The sequence below is a fragment of the Seriola aureovittata genome, chromosome 13 (genome assembly GCF_021018895.1).
Source record: "Seriola aureovittata isolate HTS-2021-v1 ecotype China chromosome 13, ASM2101889v1, whole genome shotgun sequence".
Lineage (NCBI taxonomy): Eukaryota > Metazoa > Chordata > Actinopteri > Carangiformes > Carangidae > Seriola > Seriola aureovittata.
In genome coordinates, this window is record NC_079376.1 from 7,643,300 (window position 1) to 7,662,730 (window position 19,431).

At 39.7% G+C, this 19,431-nt stretch overlaps 1 protein-coding gene across 3 annotated transcripts; it reads left to right on the top strand.

The window, feature by feature from the left end:
* The first annotated feature begins 3,509 nt into the window (after positions 1–3,509).
* Positions 3,510–19,431, top strand: LOC130179929 (polypyrimidine tract-binding protein 1-like). Of its 3 annotated transcripts, none has more exons than XM_056393090.1 (16): positions 3,510–3,602; positions 4,359–4,412; positions 4,688–4,718; positions 8,656–8,716; positions 8,872–9,044; positions 9,466–9,612; positions 10,337–10,507; positions 11,310–11,420; positions 11,650–11,830; positions 12,073–12,150; positions 12,272–12,429; positions 13,848–13,881; positions 14,984–15,076; positions 15,565–15,781; positions 16,088–16,165; positions 16,424–19,431. In XM_056393090.1, exons 1-16 carry the CDS (start codon positions 3,595–3,597, stop codon positions 16,554–16,556), a joined length of 1,728 nt encoding a protein of 575 aa, XP_056249065.1. In that variant the 5' UTR covers positions 3,510–3,594; the 3' UTR covers positions 16,557–19,431. The 3 variants fall into 3 exon arrangements, with proteins under 3 accessions (XP_056249065.1, XP_056249066.1, XP_056249067.1); XM_056393091.1 differs by having other exon boundaries at positions 3,580–3,602; positions 4,691–4,718; XM_056393092.1 differs by lacking the exon at positions 3,510–3,602 and adding an exon at positions 4,085–4,163.

The following is a 19,431-nucleotide window of genomic DNA, read 5'->3' on the forward strand; positions in this document are numbered from 1 at the left end:
CCTTCTGCGATATGTACACACAATTATACACAGATAAACCATCCATTTTTATAGGACTAACACAAATGGCCAGTAAAAAGAGGAAGAAATTGATATACGAGTTGAATACAACCCATTTATGGAGAAGGAATAAAGTAGAATAGCAAAGTAAGAGATGTGATTTGATGGTTTAAACATGAAAGAGAGAGGTCCAAGCAGTAGGCTAGTTCAAGCAGTAGTATAATAAGCATATAAGGGATTTCAGCTTCCAAAGTGGAGATTCAAATAGGCTTATGTATTTTGTAAAGTGCACTTCCCAGAACATGCCACCAGAGAGCGTACGTCTACTGTTTTGTAAATGAATCTTGTTAGTCTTTTGTCAAATACACTGTAAGGGATGTGTGTGTGCGTGTGTGTGTGTGTGTGTGTGTGTCAGAGATAGGGGGTGAATTTGGGAAACAAAGAGGGAGAGGCATTGAAAAAGGGCATTCATCAGAGGGAGGTAAGGTATGCACAATTCAACACAGCAGCTATAATTAAATTGCTTTATGCTGCAGCAGTATTGACTCTGATAAATAGCAATATGAAAATCCTCTTGAGCCCAGTATGAATGTGGCTTATTCTGTTTGTAAGTGCATTCTCTGTGATGAGACTGATTTTACCATTTCATAGAAGTAGAGGAACTGTTCCACATCACGAGACAGAGAATATATTGTGTGCTGTTTGTAGGTCACACCCCTGACAATGCTTTTCCACACTCACACAAGCACGAATGAAAAACGTTAATGTCCTGGATTAGACTAGTGGAATATAAAACAGTCATAGGAAATGGAAAGGAGATGGAAGTTTTAATTTCAAATGAATATGAAATGAAAGCGAGAAAATTCCATTTGTGGGATAAGAAGTCACAAAACAGAAATCTGTTGAAGGATGGCACGCATAAATCATCCCAATCAGCCCTATGAAGGCTAAGCAAAATCTAATTGCTGCTATGGCAACAAGTACCAGTAATTACCTACCCTCTGTTAAATGTAGGCTTCAGCTACCCCAGGATGAGACACAAATGAAGATGGCCACATAATGTAATGAAACAATAAAACTAAATTTCATTTAAAATCCAACCTCATTCACCCCCCAAAAAAACATCCTCTCTTTCCAGTAATTGTGGAAAACAACAAAATCAAAATGTTGTCCTTGGTGGTGCAACAGTGTTCCTGGACCCGCTGACATCCGTGCCTCATATTTTCCAGCAAAACAAATTACACACATCTTATTCACACATATCACCAACTCGGTCAATTTGCCACTTTGCACTGCTGTCAATAGCCACTTAATCTGGGTTTGTGCTGGTCCTCGACATTATATTTTCAAGACATTTCCTAACACAATGATAAAAACTGGTAAGTCTGTCAACTAAATGAACTAAAAAATTGTGTTTCTTGATGCGAAAAGCCTCTCTTCATATTCTTCATATAAATTACCAAAACAGCATATGCCACCTCCTTGGCTGGATTTGAAGTGCTATAGGCAACAAAATTAATTGGGGAAATAAATTCTTTCCAAGATGTTTTATTTATATAGTTCCCAATACCTTCTCTAATGAGAATGTATAAATGGTATCATGTCTTGCTTCCTTCAGTGTTGACACCAGTTCACTACTTTTGAATAGAACATATTTGACAGATTCTCCTTAATTACAGGGTGCACATGCCCCTGTTGGGTGTTAAAGTACCTTAAGTGGTGTGTAACTGAGCTGTATGTTCTAGGTTACATTCAAGTCCTTCAGGGCCCTATACTACCCTCTTCCAGTAATACCAAGCCCCATTCTTTCTATTTGCATACAACACTTGTGTGGATATTAAACTTAGTTTAACTTAATGGGATGGGACTTGTGGACTGATTGTGAGTGGCTGTTTTGACAATATCAAATGCCTACTCAGTATTCTACACCCACATGGCCAGCAACCTATCTATAACCTTAATATACACTCTGTGCAATGTATGCACAGAACATGTTCACAGCATCAAGATAATTTCCCTTACATGACAAACAGTATCAGGGTAATTACCATCGTCATGGTGTTGTCTCCACCTAAAATAATCCTGTTAACACTTTACACTGAGTGAATTAGTCTGGGTATTTCAAATCACCTGTGAATTTGAATAAAGGTCCTCAAAGTGTTGGTCATTGAGACTTCCTGTAGTATCGGATCACACTTACCTTCTTTGGCAGGCGATTGAGATCTATATTGTTGACTTCATGAATTAATACTCTGGGACTGCACTGTAAATTTAAAAGACCTGTGCATTTTCTACACTAACTGAATTTTGTTTTCATCCAGCCATCTAAAACTGTATTCATAAATCCAAGACTTTTAAAATGGGATGAAGGGATGATGGTTAACCTATTGTGAAAGAATTATAGCTTGACTCTCCCAATCCTTATTTAATAGGCCTACTTAATACTAACTCCACCATATTTCAGATGGAAATATATAGCTTACTTCTTACTCTACTTTTTTATTGAGCGGCTAAACTAGGCCTACTTAATATTTTATATGATGAGTTTAAAAAATATGATGCACTGTTACCCATAAACTTCCCAATTAAAGTAATTAACATTGGCATAAAATGCTGCTTACATATTAATGCATTAGTATAAATAATTTAACAATAATATATAATATATATTATGACACTCACATTAGCATTTTTTCTGCATAATGTACTTTTACTTTCAATACTTCAAAAATGTTTTGATGATGATGCACTTTTACTAAAGTGAAATTATGAGTGTGGGACAAGAGCTGCAACTATAAATCAACTAATCAATGAGTCAACTGATAATCTACAGGTGGCCGAACTATTTGGATAGTCTAATTGAATGATAGTAATTTTTTCAAGCAAAAATGTCAACCATTCTCTGGCTGCAGCTTCATTAAATGTGAGAATTTCATTTTTTTTCTTTGATATTAACAACAGTAAACTGACCTCTTGAAACACTGAGGAAGTATTTTCAGACATTATATAAACCAAACGTTTAATCGATTAGAAGCAGATTGATTGGTAATTAAAGTAATTGTTGCCACGGAGTATCAACTATTACTCAATAATGCGCCCATTGCCTCCTTCACCATTGCTCTTTTTAATCAGTGTTATGGACACTGGAGCTGATTTAAATGTAACACTAAAACAACTTACATACGTTTGTCTATGCCGCTGACATGTAGGCCTACCGTATATCTAAAAAGTATAATGAAATCCCATACTCTCGACAGGGTGGCTTTCTTTTACGTCGGTGTGTTATTACGCTGACCATACACCGTATATAAAAAGGTGCTGACCGAAAGTAAGATCTGCATCTCATAAAACTATATCAATCATGACCACTTGGTATGAAATACTGGAAATTTGCCGCGGCCTTCTTTTTTCATGAAATGATGGTCGTCTTGACCAATGGCGACTCCAGCAGAGGCTGGTCTCCGCCTGTTTTTGGCTCTTGGAAGTGCCTGGACTAATCAGCGCTCGCCTCCGTGTGTTCAGCCATTTTGTAAGAAAATCAAGCAAGTCTGCCGCCCTACCTTCGCTTCAGACCTGCAGTTTTTTTCTTGTGCAATGGACGGGTAAGTGAAAAAGAACCACACTTAAGGCTTATTTTGTTAAGACAAACGGACTGCTGAGTAACTTTCTCTTATAAACGGGTTGCTCATTAAAATACATTGAATACGATGGCTGCTTCGCTGAACCGTTAAACCGGGAAAGTTTACTTGAAACTGTTTTTTCATCAAAACATGCAACAGTTAGCAGGAGCGTAAGCTAACTAGCAACTGCTAGCCGTCGCTAGCTAACAAACCTTAGTTAAGTGAACCGTTGTTATCGCTTTATGTAAACGACAATAACGCTCAGCAAATGTAACTTAATTGGAGTTGAGATGTGGACAAACTTTCTCGTTTTAGGGAGACATTGGTAACACCGTGCTGCTTGCTAACGCAGACTTTAGTTAACATTAGCTAACTGCATCTCGGTAAGTTGGTTTCTCGGGAACTCGGAACGCTAGCTAAAGCAACGTGTCTCATTTCCGCATTCATTTGTCTACCGAGTGCCAGGGCCATGTTGAAGATGTCTGGCCTGAACATTTCATGTTGATTGAATCAGAGACTTGTGCACCGGGATATCTAAACTTGGTAGGATACTCAATAGCGTATTGTTTCATGCAAATGTTTTCTCCTCTTTTGATCACTTCAATTTCACAGTTTGTAGTACTTCGTAAACTGGCTTGAGTTCGCCCAGCATCGCGCTTAACGTAAATTCGTTAGTAGAGATTCATTTTATTTGTGCCACTCTGAAGTTTGCTTTTATGTTTTTCCAATCCACAACAGCCGCCTAGACGCTGACTTGTACCCTCTGGGATCCGGCTACGTCCCTGAAATTGAGTAAGTATTTTGTATATTTTTTTGCATGACAGATTTTAGCTCGAAGTATTCAAGATTCTGTGGGGCTTTCTGAATTACATGTTCTCATATTCGAATGAGGAAGTCGGTTTCCTTTTAGTTGTCGGGTACTTTCTCTCTATTTTGTGTGGACGTGTATTTCCAGAGCGTATAATATGCCTCACCGTTGTGCTCAATTTTTAAACAGGATCTCATGACAGATTATGGTTAATTTTCTTCGATTTCCTGGCTAACTAAGATCCTTTTCTCTTTCACAGCAGTGTCCATGACATATCAGTTGGCACAAAGGTAAGCAATTTTTGAGTCAACTTCTCTTTGCCGCTCTTTCTTTTCACTTCATTTAACTGATTTGAGTATATAATTATTATTGTTATGTTAAACTCTTTACATTGTCTCACAGTACATCCCATAGTTGTACTGTGAGAGCGCTGTTGATTGTGATACTCATGGACTCGTTTGCCAGTTTCAAGTTCCAGCAAGTTTTGTAGCTGAAGTACGGCTCCTGTTTTGTCATTTTTACCATTACAATGTATGGATATGCATTTGTGCTGTAGTTGGAATTGCCTATTTCATCAAAATAGCTCTGAGATCAGATAATTAGATTTAGTCGTATTTACATATTTCTAATGGCCATGGATTTCAAGATGTGTCACTGAAGCTAAATAAAGTTTTAGGAAACAGGGGTTGGAGAAACTTTTTACAAGTCAGAGTGGAAATGGAAAAGAACTGTGCAGACACTGGGGACTTGAGACACATAGTCTGTCAGTTTGCAAGAGCTTCCTCTATAATTACAGAACTGCTGTCTAAAGCCATTTTTCATGTGTAATGAGTTTGCAGTTGCAGGCTGACTCTCCTTTTTAAAGATTTATGAAATGCAACTGAATGGTCAGCATACAGAGGTTGCAGCAACTCTTAGGACTGAGGACATGGGCTATTTGATCATTCAATTAGAATAGATTATCAGAGGTGGGGCTTTATGTTTTCCTGTCCTGTTTCTGTTGGGTTGTGTGACTGCTGGGGGAAATGAAACTTCCTGTTGTTTATTTTTTTGTGTTCTTTAATAGGCTGTTGGCCTTACTGGAATGTTAAGAAAGCAGCTGAATCCTGCCCCACTGCTTGATATTTATCCACTCCATTCTATCACAAGACCACTCTCGCAGCACTAGTAAAACAAATCAGCAGCAAAGTATCGTCCAATGTGCAGACGTGCTTATGTAACTGTAATTGCAATGTTTGTGTGTGCAAACTTGTTGTAGAAGGAACACTGTTTGTTTGGCACACTGCTGGTTGTTAACTTGCGTACCCAATAAAAATACCTGCCTAAGTAACCGGCCTAGGGCAGCTATGTGTAGGAGGAGTAATTGATCTCAAAGCTGCAACCATCCTCCCGCAACCGTCCTCATCCTCCAGGCCAAAGGTCTTTACACTGTTTAAACAAGCACTCTGATACACACGCCCGTAACGGGGACACACCCCACCCCCTCTATTCATTTCAGTTTGGTCGTTTGTTTTTCAACATGATTAACAAAGCACCATGTAATGGGTGTCGATCGATGGTTTGGATTTGACTCCTGGCGTAATTCTTTCTTTAACTTTTCCTGTTTTCTGGATTTGATGTGCTGTGGTAATGATGATGCTGAGTTATGGAGCTTTGCCTTGCTGGAATCTGTAATTATTCTGTCTGGGCAGAGTGTCTGGCATTCCGCGGTCGCATTCCAATCTCCCCCTCCAGCCCCCTGGTGAGGCACAGCTCCCTGCCCCCTCCACTGACGAAGGCTGATCACACCGAACAAACATGTCTATACCTGTGCTCCTCTCCTTTGTGCTTTTCCTGAGCGATTACCACCCACCAATACCCCAGCAGAAGCCAAAATAAGGTTGCTTGCAGACACAAGTTCAAATGAATCATCTCAGATTTAGCTCTGTGTAAGATCCTAATGTTTTTTTGGGTTTTTGCTTTTCTTTCTTTTGATGCAATGAAACCCAGGTGTGATGTGGTGTGTGAAGCAGGGAAATTGCCTCCAGTCCATGTTCCCTTGTAAAATTAAATTCACGGTGCTGCCATTGTCAGTGAAAGGAAGTTGCTCCACAGTTTCAGTATGTTGGCCAGCAATGTGTCATCATCTCCTGAAGGTTACAATTATATTGTCAGTGTTCTAAGCAAACAAAGGATGTGACCAAGTCGATACACATTTAGTGGGTTTGTGTTGAAAAAATGGGTTTGGCACTGTGTTGGAGTCAACAAACAAACCATTTATCAGCTCTGTTTTTTCTCCCATTGGCTTTCTAACTTTTCCTTTGTGGTCCTCTGCATTCTCAACCACACTCCCTCCAAAAACTGTAGGTATATTCTTCAGTCAATTGTAACACAATCCTTTGCTTTGTATGTGACTTGATTTTCCTGTTCTGCACTGTAGACTTGCTTAGCTCTGTGGTTATTATTAGAATGAGGAAGTAGGGGGAGAAAGAGAGTCCAACCATGGAACAGTAACCATCAGTCCCCAGGAGGAAGTTTAGTAAAACCCTGGAAGCAGGCCTGATCTCGCTGCTCTTCCTGTTTGGAGTTGGTCTGCTGACTGATAATATGACGCTGCCCGCCCATGACCATTCAGTCAGGCTGGAGCCACTTCCTTCATTTCTCATGGCTTGCATCTGCCCTTAGCCCATTTGTCAAGCAAAAATGTTGTTTTTTAGATTTCATTCCCAGCAAGTAGAACACACACCTCTAATCCATTCATTGTTATGTGTTGTGAATCTCCTTTCTTATACTCATATTTTTACTATTGGATCTCAGTTCTTGACAACAATTTGTTGACTTGATACAGCATTCCTAGTGAGCGATTACAGCTTTGTCACTTGGTTCTTTCATGTTGCTACTAAATATTCATCCTATAATTCTGAGTTTTGCTAGACACAGGCTTACAGTCTGTTTTTGCATCTTGGTAATCTTAGCTCGGTAGTTACATTTCATCTATGCCTTTTCATTTAAGTCAAGATTTGACCATTGGCCAAAGGAGTGGGTCCCTGATCCTGCAGTCACAGTGAAAAGGCATAGGAATGTCTCTTGTTGCTTGAACTTCATGAATTGCGATAGCAGACCTTGTTTGCGTGGGCCTCAGAGAGAGAGTGACTGAGTCAGCCAAACCATCTGGAAGTCAAAGGGTAGTTTATAGTACTGCTTACAGTGTTGTGCTCTCATAACAACTGTCTCAGTGCCCCAAACCACCCCTTTTGCAGTGCAGTGCAGCACCAAATGTTCCCTCTGTTTACCTTAGTCCTGCCTTTTTTGAGAAGACTTTGCTGCCTGTCTGGGGACCCGACTACGACCTTGCATGTTTAAAGGCTAAGATTCACTAGGAGAAGAATGCTAGCAAACCTGCATGACTGGTTGTTGTTAAAACGCTGCAGGGCCCTTCAACTCCCAGAGAGTCCTCGGGGCTCCATATGTGTGTGTGCTGCCGTGTAACAATGCCGCTAGTCTCAGCTTGAACAGGACCGCCATTGTAGAGTGCTGTAGAGCTTAGGCTGCTGAGCCACTTCTTGTGACTGCAATACTTCATCTCACACAACCACAAACACACACACAGCCACGAGAACAGCCCTGAAACAGCACTCTATATCTACTGAAGAGAGCGAGAGAGAGAGAGAGAGGAGGAGACTGGATAAGGCTGTTTCAGCAGACAGTAAACTAGTGTGAGCTAGGAGTATCTCCATCTTGTCTTCAGATCCAGAGGGATTCAGTGTGTTATCCCTCCTCCTAATACTGAATTATGAGAAGATGGGTTGTACTGACAGCTGCTGTTAACCACAGCCGACTTGTGTGCCTCAAGCTGAATAGTAGCAGCTCCTCCTTGAGTGATATTGGCATTAAATTATGATAATTTGGCACATTGCCTGGCCTAAAAAATAATGGCCCATCATGACCATGGTTGTAAGGGTTTTAACTAGGTAGTGCTGTTAGAAAAGAGTATAAAATGAGAGGGGAAGATGTGAATATGATGGGAAGTCAGATATTCCTACTGTGACGAGCTAGGTCACCTCCTCTTGGTGGGATAGGTGGAGTTCTTCTCAAGCGTGTTTGCTCGATCCTCTTTTGGTTATCAGATTACTTCCTCCTTTATCACACAGTGGCTTGGTAATATGAGAACTGTGCACTCCACCTGCCATGCTGTGCCCTCATTGGTGAATGTACTGAAGTGAACCATTGTTTTCTCTCCTTGTGCAGAGGGGATCCGACGAACTCTTTTCTTCCTGCATATCCAACGGGCCCTATATCATGAACTCAGGTAGGGGGGTTGCCATGGAGGGGTGAATCCTTTTATTGAAGTGCTTGCCGTGTCTGTGTTGTTTTGTGTTGCCATGACGATCAATCCATTATTCAGGAAGAACCAGAGCCTTCTGTTCCCTCCTTGATTGTATCTGCCTCTGTTTTCTCTTGCAGCCAATGGCAACGACAGCAAAAAATTCAAAGGTGACGTCCGCAGTCCTGGTGTTCCGTCACGTGTGGTCCATGTACGCAAGCTGCCCAATGACATAAATGAGGCTGAGGTTATTGGTCTGGGACTGCCCTTTGGGAAGGTCACTAATCTGCTGATGCTGAAAGGGAAAAACCAGGTAAGCAGAGATAAACGCAGGTCTTCTCACCAAACCTGTATGGCTCACACCTGGATGAAATTCCTCTTTAGTCCTGAGACAAGGGATCGGTTTTCTAACATTCTGTCCTGAGCTGAAAACGATAACAATGACCCTTTTGTTACATCTATGTGGTTTAGTGGGTAGGGAGACAATTATTCTTGCAAAGATTTCCTGGAGGAAGACACTTAATCCCACTTGAATGTCTTCATTATCTCCTCTTTTACCAGCAGTTCTGTGTCAAACCCAATGAAGATATCAAATGAAATTTGACTAAAAATAGACAGTGATAATGCAGTTAATTATAAAAGTTCACAACAAACTTGCAAAATGAAGAATGGTGGTACATTATTGTGTGTGATGGGTGAAACAGATTGGATATGTGTCTTTGCTCCTCCTGCAGGCGTTCTTGGAACTGAACAGCGAGGAGTGTGCACAGACGATGGTGAGCTACTACTCCTCTGTCACCCCCGTCATCAGAAACCACCCGATTTACATGCAATACTCAACCCATAAGGAGCTCAAGACGGACAACTCCCCTAACCAAGTGGTAATGGCCTAACAAACATATGCACGCACACACACACACACACACACACACACACACTTGCTTTTAATATTGATGATTTTGATTTGAAGCTTAAATTAGTGCTCCAGTCATTATTAACAATTAAAGATGTAAGAAGGAGAGGTTCCGCAGGTCCTTCATTCCAGCAGCTGTCAGACTCCGCAATTCCTGCTCTTACCTGACCATGTGCAAACTTGCACTTTTTCATGTACATATCGTGTGTATTGTGTATATTGTATTTATTAGTGTATATTTGGTAAATTTTTGTTGTATATTTCCATAGATGTTTATTCTATAGATGTTTATTTTTCTGCTGTGGTAAATGAATTTCCCAGTTGTGGGATTAATAAAGTTAATCTAATCTAAAGTGTTTGCTAAATGCAGAAAATGTAAATTTGATGTTCTTCCTGCCACCAGTCTCAAATTTATTGGAATAGATTTTGTGATCTTTCTTAAAGACCTTTTTCAAGATAAGTGCGATGTGATGTTTTGCCTTCTGGTTTGCTGTGTAGACAAAATAGTCATGGTAATGATTACCCTAGTTCATTCTTACTGTTGTGAAACTATGCAAACCCTAGGAAACAAATTTAAAAAAAATATGGCGCTCACCTCACACAAAAAATGTAACCCACATTAACTGATTCTTTTATAACTGTATACTTTTCTCTGTTCATGTTCAAGAAGTTCCTTTGACTTTCCCCCTTAGCGTGCCCAGGCAGCTTTGCAGGCAGTCAATGCACTGCATGGAGGTGGAATGGGCAGCATGGCCATTTCCGCAGATGCAAGTACCATGGGAGGAGCAGGGACTCAAAGCCCTGTGCTCAGAGTCATAGTGGAAAACCTCTTCTACCCTGTTACCCTGGACGTACTACACCAGGTAAGGGCAGATTTTCTATTTTTGTTGCTGGATCGATATAGAAGGATAATTTAATTATTTTTTTAATTATTTTTTTAGTTTAATCAAATTAAAACACTGACATTTCAACTATGTGTATTATATGCTTGGTAGTTTCTTTTTAATTATTTGCTTGTCAGTTTCCTTTTAATCTTTGAATAAGCCTTTAAACATGCGTTTGAGTTTTTTGGTGGGTTTGCTGCTTGACTGGTTTTATACTCGCCTCATCAAGAGTTTTTGTTTTCAGGTTTCTATATATATATATATATATATATATATATATATATATATATATATATATATATAATTTTTTTTTTTTTTTTTTTTTTTTTTTTTAATTGAAAATAGTGTTATTTTTAACACACCTGCTATAAATTACAATAGGTGACTGTTCTATCAGTGTGTAAAATTAGCACTGCTGCTGCAGCTGTACAGCACCAGGTGTACGGAGACAGACTTTGACTTATGCAAACTTACTTACAACTTGGCAACGTGTTATACTACCGACTCACCTACTATAAATATATTTTGATACTTAATTGTTTTTGCATTTGCCTCTTCTCCTCATCATTATGTTACTGAGAAATTGAGCCTTGGCTCACATTTATAACATTCTCAGGAAGATACTTGGCGAATCTTTGGGTGCAATATAAACAAAATATGCATGTTGGTTTGTTTCAAAAGAGATGCAAATTTGTCTTGTTAATCCTCCAGTACAGTTGTGATGAAACCCTTAACTTGTTTTCATAGTGACGTCCCTAATTATGCTCCCTCCCCTCCCCAGATTTTCTCTAAGTTTGGCACTGTGCTGAAGATCATCACTTTCACCAAGAACAACCAGTTCCAGGCTCTGATCCAGTACGCAGATGGCATGACAGCTCAGCACGCTAAACTGGTAAGACTGGTAAAACTAATGCTCTTTGTCACGATGTTTCATTCTGAGTTTCAAATTCACTAGGGTTAAGACTGGCCGTGAGAAATCAACCAATTTAAAGCAAATCATTGCAGTTACAGTGCAATGTGTACACTGTGGAGTCAGTTGTTGAAACTGTAGATACAATGACGAGTGTAAAACGCACCATACTCACATTACCCCAGGCCTAATGCTCCAACATATGTCTCAGTCTTTAGATGGTCAGAACATCTACAACGCCTGCTGTACCTTGAGAATTAGCTTCTCCAAGCTCACCAGCCTCAATGTCAAGTACAACAATGACAAGAGCAGGGACTACACCCGACCAGACCTCCCAACTGCGGATTCACAGCCCTCCATTGATCACCAGACCATGGCTGCCGCTGCATTTGGTAAGATTGGGACATGATTAAGGATATTTTCGTTTTGATCACATCCATAAATGTTAACAAGCCTATGAATACATAATCCAGCTGCCTTTGAGTTGGTGCTTCTAGGTTTTACTTCAACAAGTGTGCTCTTGATTTATCAGTCTGTCCTTTAAGGCATTTTCTGATTTAATTTCTTAAGGTTTCAAGTACACATTCAGTGTACATAAGTTTATTCTTATTTTGTTTGTTTCCTCTTGTCCTAGCTGCGCCTGGCATAATCTCAGCGTCTCCCTATGGTGGAGCACATGCCTTCCCCCCAACCTTTGCTATCCAACAGGCAGGTCAGTACACAAATTTTTTTTCAACACTGCTATTCCTTTCATAATGAAGCATCTATCCCTTCTCCAAACATTACATTATCAAAAGTGCAATAAATTGATGGTAATTAATATTTCCTCATAGGTCTGTCGATGCCTGGTATTCCCAGTGCCCTGGCGTCCCTGGGTGTTGGCCACAGTGGCATGGCGGCTGCAGCAGCGGCTGCCAGCCGGCTCGGCCTATCAGGCCTCACTGCCTCTGGCGGACACAATGTCTTGTTGGTCAGCAATCTGAACCCTGAGGTCAGTACACTCACATGGCTTAACCAGTTCTACATCCTGCCTCTGTCAGTGCAGTGCTGAGCAACATTAGAAAATATTAGTGTCTTTTGTTTACACTATGACTCACGGACCTGGATCTATTTGGTCAAGAGAAACCAGTGTTTTTGCTGCCCCCCATCTCCCACAACCACCATGAGGTCACATTAGTTGGACTACACAGACCACTGTTTTTAAATAAAAGGGGGTCATCGTGTCAAAACCTCTTCTCTTTCAGGACCTCTCTGTGTTTGACCAAACCTGCTGCATTTCTGACCTGCCACTTTGCTCACTGTGAATTTTAAGTTTATTCAAAACACTAACTTCTTTTTTTTTTTTTTTTTTTTTTAAACTTACCATTTCATATCTTCATTTTTGTCCATTAGTTGAAATCATTCTTGAGTTGTTGGAGAGACAATATTACTTTTTTCTTTGTATTTGTTAAAGAAACACATCTTGTCCATTATGTAGATCTTTTTTTATACATATAGTGTGTAGCATGTATAAGTAGTCTGTCACACTCATTACATTTACTGTAGTTATGTATTCATTACAATAAGGATATTAATTTAAAGACCAGTTTTTAGCATTATTATAATTGATATTCAGATTTGTCTGTTTTTATTCTAATGTAATTAAACATAATTTAAACAAACATAGCCTGTAATCTAAAAGTACATATTGTCTCTGCCTTTTTCTGTATTTCATTGTTAATCTTTTTTTCTCTTCTTTTTCTTCTAGTGTTCCCATAGTGACAATGCATTTTAATTTAGCCAGTTCTACTGTCTGAAGCACTACATTTCTTTGTGTATACTGACCTTGTTTTTTACTTCCTTTTTCTCTCTCTTCTTTCTCTGTCCCCCTCTCTCTCTTTTTTGTTTTAAAACACCCTCACCTCAACTCTTGCCAACTGACTGCACGCCCCATGACCAATTGTTCCCTCTCTCCTCCTCCCCTCTGCCACTCCTCTGTTACTACTACGACCACTCCTCCTCCCTCCCACCCATCCCTCCTTCTCCCCTATTCATTGTCCCCAATTTGGACACCACCCACAAATTGAAAACACAAAAACACAACATTGGTCCCCATGATTTTTGCCATCATCTGTCCATCCACCATCTTCCTTTTCTCCACCTGATCTTCTACTATCTCCTCTCTTCCTCCTCTCTCACGCTGTTTGAATCCTCTCTTCCTCTTGTCCTCTCTTCATTCTCTTCGTCCCTCATGCCTCTCCTTCCTCCATGGTACTGTGGCCTTCCTGTGGACCTCGCTGCCTGTGGCCTGCGGACATGTCCCGACTCCACTCCACTGTCCTCCACTCCGCTCCGTCTCTTTTCCCCTGTCCCCTGTTCCCTCTCCCCCTTTGGCCCCCTGCCCCGCTGCTCCCCCTGCTGTCTCTAAAGAGCGTTACGCCACACTGCCTCTTTATTCTTTTCGGTACGTTATCATCCTTTCATCTCCTTTTTTATTACTACTGTTACCTGGCAAGGTGGGCATGTCTTGTCTCATGTTGTTGGCTTTGTTTTTTTTTTAACCACTGATGGCTCGTCATCAGGCTACAGGGCTATTGAAGGGTGGGGGTGTCTGTTTGTTTTGGGGTTTGTTATGACCTGTTTTGGTTGTTGTGGGTTTGTGTAAGGAAAGTAAGGTGAGAAAAACCACACAAAGCTGCAGCATTTCATTTAATTTCTAACAGCCATGGTTTACTGTCCATGGGCAAAAAGTATTTGCAGTTTTTCATCTTCAAAGAGCACAGCCCCTGAATGGAAATATTGCTCTGCTAAATAGAAATGTAGGGATCATTTTGTTCAGGAATGAGGCAAGACGCTGATCTAAATTCTAAAGCGTCACCCTCTGGAAGTGGATAAAAGTCAACAATTTATTTAGTCCTGCACAATCTAAATTTTAAGCCATGAAAATTCATCAAATTTCATTTTTGTTATTTAATTTTTCTGTGGTTGCCTTGAGTCACTCGACAAGTACACCCAGAGATGAAATGCTGCTGCTTTTTTAGTGATTGGAATTGACATATCCCTTGGATTATGTCAACATATTACTCTTCTGCAGTTTGTTTCAGTTACTCTAATGTAGGTATATGCATGTTTAGTTTATTCCTGCATGTCTTTCTATCACGCCCTCAAGTTCATCAAGTAATCAACTTTTTTCCTCTGTAGAGCGACCAAACCAATCAGAACCACTCATTTTACTATTCATTGATTTTTACTTATTTATTTGTTTTTTCCTCAAATCATTATCTTCTCCTTCTCAGGCATAACCATGTAGCATCTTTGTAATTATTATCTAAGAGGGCTTATGTAGGATTAGTTGTAGAAAATCCCACACAGAATTAAATAGAAAATTACTGAATAGTCTGACAATTACTTTTTAATCAAACAGTGTCCATATAGTATGAATATTAATGTGTCTGATTTGATGGTTTTAAATTGTTTTTGTTGCTGTGATTGGCTGTGTGGCTCATGTTAAGGCTGTGTTAGTCATTCATGCACTTGTAGTGTGACACCTTCCTCTTCTTCACTAGGTGTGTATGGCGATGTGATGAGGGTGAAGATCCTGTTCAATAAGAAGGAGAATGCTCTGATCCAGATGTCTGATGGCACACAGGCTCAGCTAGGTAGCTACACTCCAGACTTGCTACACCCTATTTACTTTCTTTGATCTAGCGTTTTCTTTGATCTTGTTTTTTGCATTTTTACCATACATTGTTTTGAGCCTTCACTTAGTGGGTCTCAAATGAGCAACCACTGCAGGTCCTCCTTTGATAAATAGCTGATAGCCTATTTCTGATTATTTCCTTTATTTACCTTCTGTAACTACTCTAAATGTTTTTAGATAATCTTTTAATAAATGTAATGTCGATGTATCAAGGAGAGGGTAAGGATGGAAAACTGTTTAAAATCAATTAAATCGGCCTCACTGGGCCTTTTGTTAAACTTATAATTGAAATTACTTCGAACTATTTTAATGTACAATTAAAATGGACCAGTTTATCTGTGCTGACAAAGGAAAAAAATTAAAGAAATCAGCCCTAAGTCAGACTACAATTGTATGCGGAAACCAGGTTTTGGGTGTGGTGTTGACTATTGTATTCATGTTTCTCAGCTATGAGCCACCTGAATGGCCAGCGGCTTCACGGCAGGGCCATGCGTGTGACATTGTCAAAACACACCACAGTGCAGCTTCCCAGAGAAGGCCATGAGGACCAGGGCCTCACAAAGGACTACAGCAACTCCCCGCTGCACCGTTTCAAGAAGCCTGGCTCCAAGAATTACTCCAACATCTTCCCACCCTCTGCAACACTCCACCTCTCCAACATACCGTGAGTGCTGCTGCAAGAGTCTCCTTTTAATTCCCACTCTCTCCCCAGCGTCCTTTATGCTCTAAGCTTTTTCCTTTGTAGTCCTGACTCATTTTTCTCTATATTTAGTGCTTTGGATTAAGTAGTTGTGACAGTCTTTTCTAAACATGCTAGTCTAGAGGTGCATTTTTAGATTTAATCATACTTCTTGTTCTTTTTTTTTTTTTTTTACCACACTAGTACAAATAAGTAAAGGGTATATAAACCCACATAAATGTTTTATGTTGATTCTTTGTTTTGTTTTTTTCTTTGCCCTCTGATTTTAAGGCCCTCTGTGATGGAGGATGACCTCAGGAGGCTGTTTGCCAGCTCAGGAGCCACAGTCAAGGCCTTCAAGTTCTTTCAGTGAGTCTCAATCCAGTTACTTGATTTTCTTCATTTATGTCCTAATTGGTGTTTGAAAACTTTAAAAAATGTCACAACCTTCATTTAATGCAAAGCCAAGAGGAGTTGTTCATTGTTTAAAGTCTGAGTAAGATGTCTTTAAGAGCATAGAACAAGTTCTGTTATTCAAGTACAACATAGCAAATAGCAAACAGCCTACACAAAAGTTGGCACAAGTTTGACACTTTCAGAACACATTGTTCTCTCTATATTTAACAGGAAAGACCGCAAGATGGCCCTGATCCAGATGGGGTCAGTCGAGGAGGCAATTGAGTCCCTCATCGAGTTCCACAACCACGATCTGGGGGAGAACCACCACCTTCGAGTGTCCTTCTCCAAGTCCACCATCTGAGTGCCTTTCCTTCCTCCCTCCAAATCTATTGCCATCTGAATGCTACTTTTCTCAAGTTTGCCTTGAGTGGAAATGGCAACCATAACATATTTAAGACTGTTTCTGTGTAGAGTGTTGTTCCCTTCACCCCAATACTTGGTAATTCCCCACCATTTATAGGTTTGTGTATCAGATTTGATCAAGTCTCCTTATTGATTCCAGATCCTATTGCTGATTCCAAAAACATTTGGAATAAATGTAGACAAATATGAATATTCCTTCCTGCCATTCACAAATTGAATTGTCGCTGTTCTACACTTGTTTGTATTTGAGCTACACTCGCTTGCAGTAGCTGATTCTGGGGCATTATGACTTCAACTTGGGATATCAAAAACCATGCCACAGGAAGTTAGACTTCCTCCAATGCTGGAAATTGTGATTAATGAGTCCAATTTCCTGTATCACTTGTCAAACATTATCCAAATGCATAGGCGACATAAACGATAAAGTCCAAACTTATTTCAGGAGTCAAAGAATAGAATCACAGCGCGTGTTGGAGCAAATCCCAGGTCTTAAAAAAAAAAAAAAAAAAAAAAAAAAAAAAAAAAAAATGGGATCTGGTTCCAGTTCAGAACAGGTCCTTGGTGCCCAAACCTAATAATTTGTTCCATCACAAAGTTTTGAGTGGGGTCCAACATTCTGCATTGAAACATGTTACTATATTGGAGGTAAAGTAGGGGAAGATGATGAACTGTCACTTTAGACCAAATCGCTTAAAAAAAAAAAAAAAAAAAAATTTAAAAAAAAATTATAAAAAGAAAAAAGGGAAAAAAAAAAGACACCCTCCACCACAGATGTATGCTTATGTGGATGAATCATATCCACACCAGACACACTTCAGCATTCCTTTTACTATGATAGTCGTGTGGATATATCTATGTGTGTGTGCCTTTTTTTTTTTTTTTTTTTTTTTTTTTTTTGAAATGCCACTTTGAACCTGTTTGGCCAGTCAGAAACGGTTAGAGACAATGATTTTGTTTTGGCTCACAGACCAACAAACAATTTATTTCCCAGTATCAATCTTTATTTTATCTTCTTGTAACTACCCACATATTTGCTTTGGGGGATCCATACCACTAACTGAAGTTGTTATAATAAGGATGCATTCTTCCTTCATTATCTTTATCTACAGTCTTGTGCCTTACTTTTGCCCCAACCAGATTGCCTTAAGCATTGCTCTGGCTTCATTTGGAAAAGATGTGGTTCTCAAAATGCCTTTTTGTTTTCTCATGCCTTTCGGTATGTACCAGCATTGTTAAAATGGGGGAAAGTGGCTCATTCAGTCTTCTGTTTCTTATCTAAGGATTTGTATGCATATAGCCTCATTATATATGTAGAAACTATGAATGTAAGTCAGTTAGATGCCTAATATCCTTGCTAGGTGATGTAGCTCTATTAGGTGTATTGTGGCAGGAAGTAGAGCTGTATTCAGCCCTCCTCGCCTACAGGTCCCATTCATTTTCCTTTAGTCCTCTCTCCAATAGGGCCAGTGGTGTTTGGGGCCTTATTTAACCATATTATGTTCATCTATAAGTGGACACCTATATATTCATTTATCTTTTCTTTTTAATGTTAGCATTTACATGTGTATCAATTCTAAGCTTAACTGATACCTATATGTAGTGGCTGGGTTTGATCATTATCACAGTGCCTTGACTCCTTGAGTTTTTAATCTGAGGCTGACACACTTTGCAGCCTCATCAGTTGACTTTGTTTACCTCATTCAGCTGTTTTATCTTACCTGTCTGCAAAGATGCCTTTATCCCATTATATTCAGGTATTTGTACCTGTGAGAGGGCAGCTGGGGGGCATTTGTCAATTGATAGTAACGACAGTCTCGGACTGTGTCGGAAAACCCAGTATATTTTTTCTCTTAAATTCAGGATAACATGATTACAGGGTGGGACAACCCTCACCCATTCCCTGTCTGTGTCCACTTAAGCCACAGTCGGGTTCTTTAGTGCACTTTTCCTCGATGATAGGTCCAAGTTGACACCCTCACGCTGAAGTCTTAAACATCGTCACATTCCTGCGTGCCTCACGCACCAGTTTCCACCACTGTAGTCTTGGACCAGATACAGACTTGCTCTGTCTCTATTTTTGTAAAAGATTATTATGCATGATTTAACGAAGCTTCATGTAGCTGCAGACGGTTATTGCTGTTAAGGACCAAAGTATCTTCTATCCCTGCTGTTTTGTAGTGTTGTGATTTCTTAAAGGTTTTTTTTCACATTCCTGCTATTCCACAAAAACACAAGGCTTCGATTTCCTTCTTTCTGTTCCTCAAATGCCTTGGACAAAAGTCACATGAAGTTAAAATATGTTTTGGGTAACAACATATACTGTATATTGTACCCCTTTTGTTTGATTGACTTTACAAAGAGCCTAATTTTGGGTAGAGATCGCTTTAGAATGGATACTTAATTGATCCACAGTCCTAGCTGTGATGTTGACAGTGTAGAAGATTATATGCCTTTCAGTTATTGTTAAAAGCTTTTATTTTTCTCTCCTTTTTTATATGGGGGCGGGGTGGGGTTATTGTATGAAGCGGGGGTTGATGGTTGTATATATTCATGTTTTTGTACCACAAAATCATTTGGATTATATCCACTTTACGTTCAAAACATGTATATTTTGATAAAACAATACAGACCTATTGAGCTCTCTGGAGCTGTAAAAAACAAAAAAACTTTTGTAACACAAAGACATTAAACCTATCTGAACACAGAAGTGTCTCTGTATGTGCCCCGCTCCCCCCTCCCCCCTTTGCCATTCTGTTCTTGTCTCTTGCATCTTCTGCTGCCTTCAATAAATCTTTAGTTTGTTCCTTCTTTCA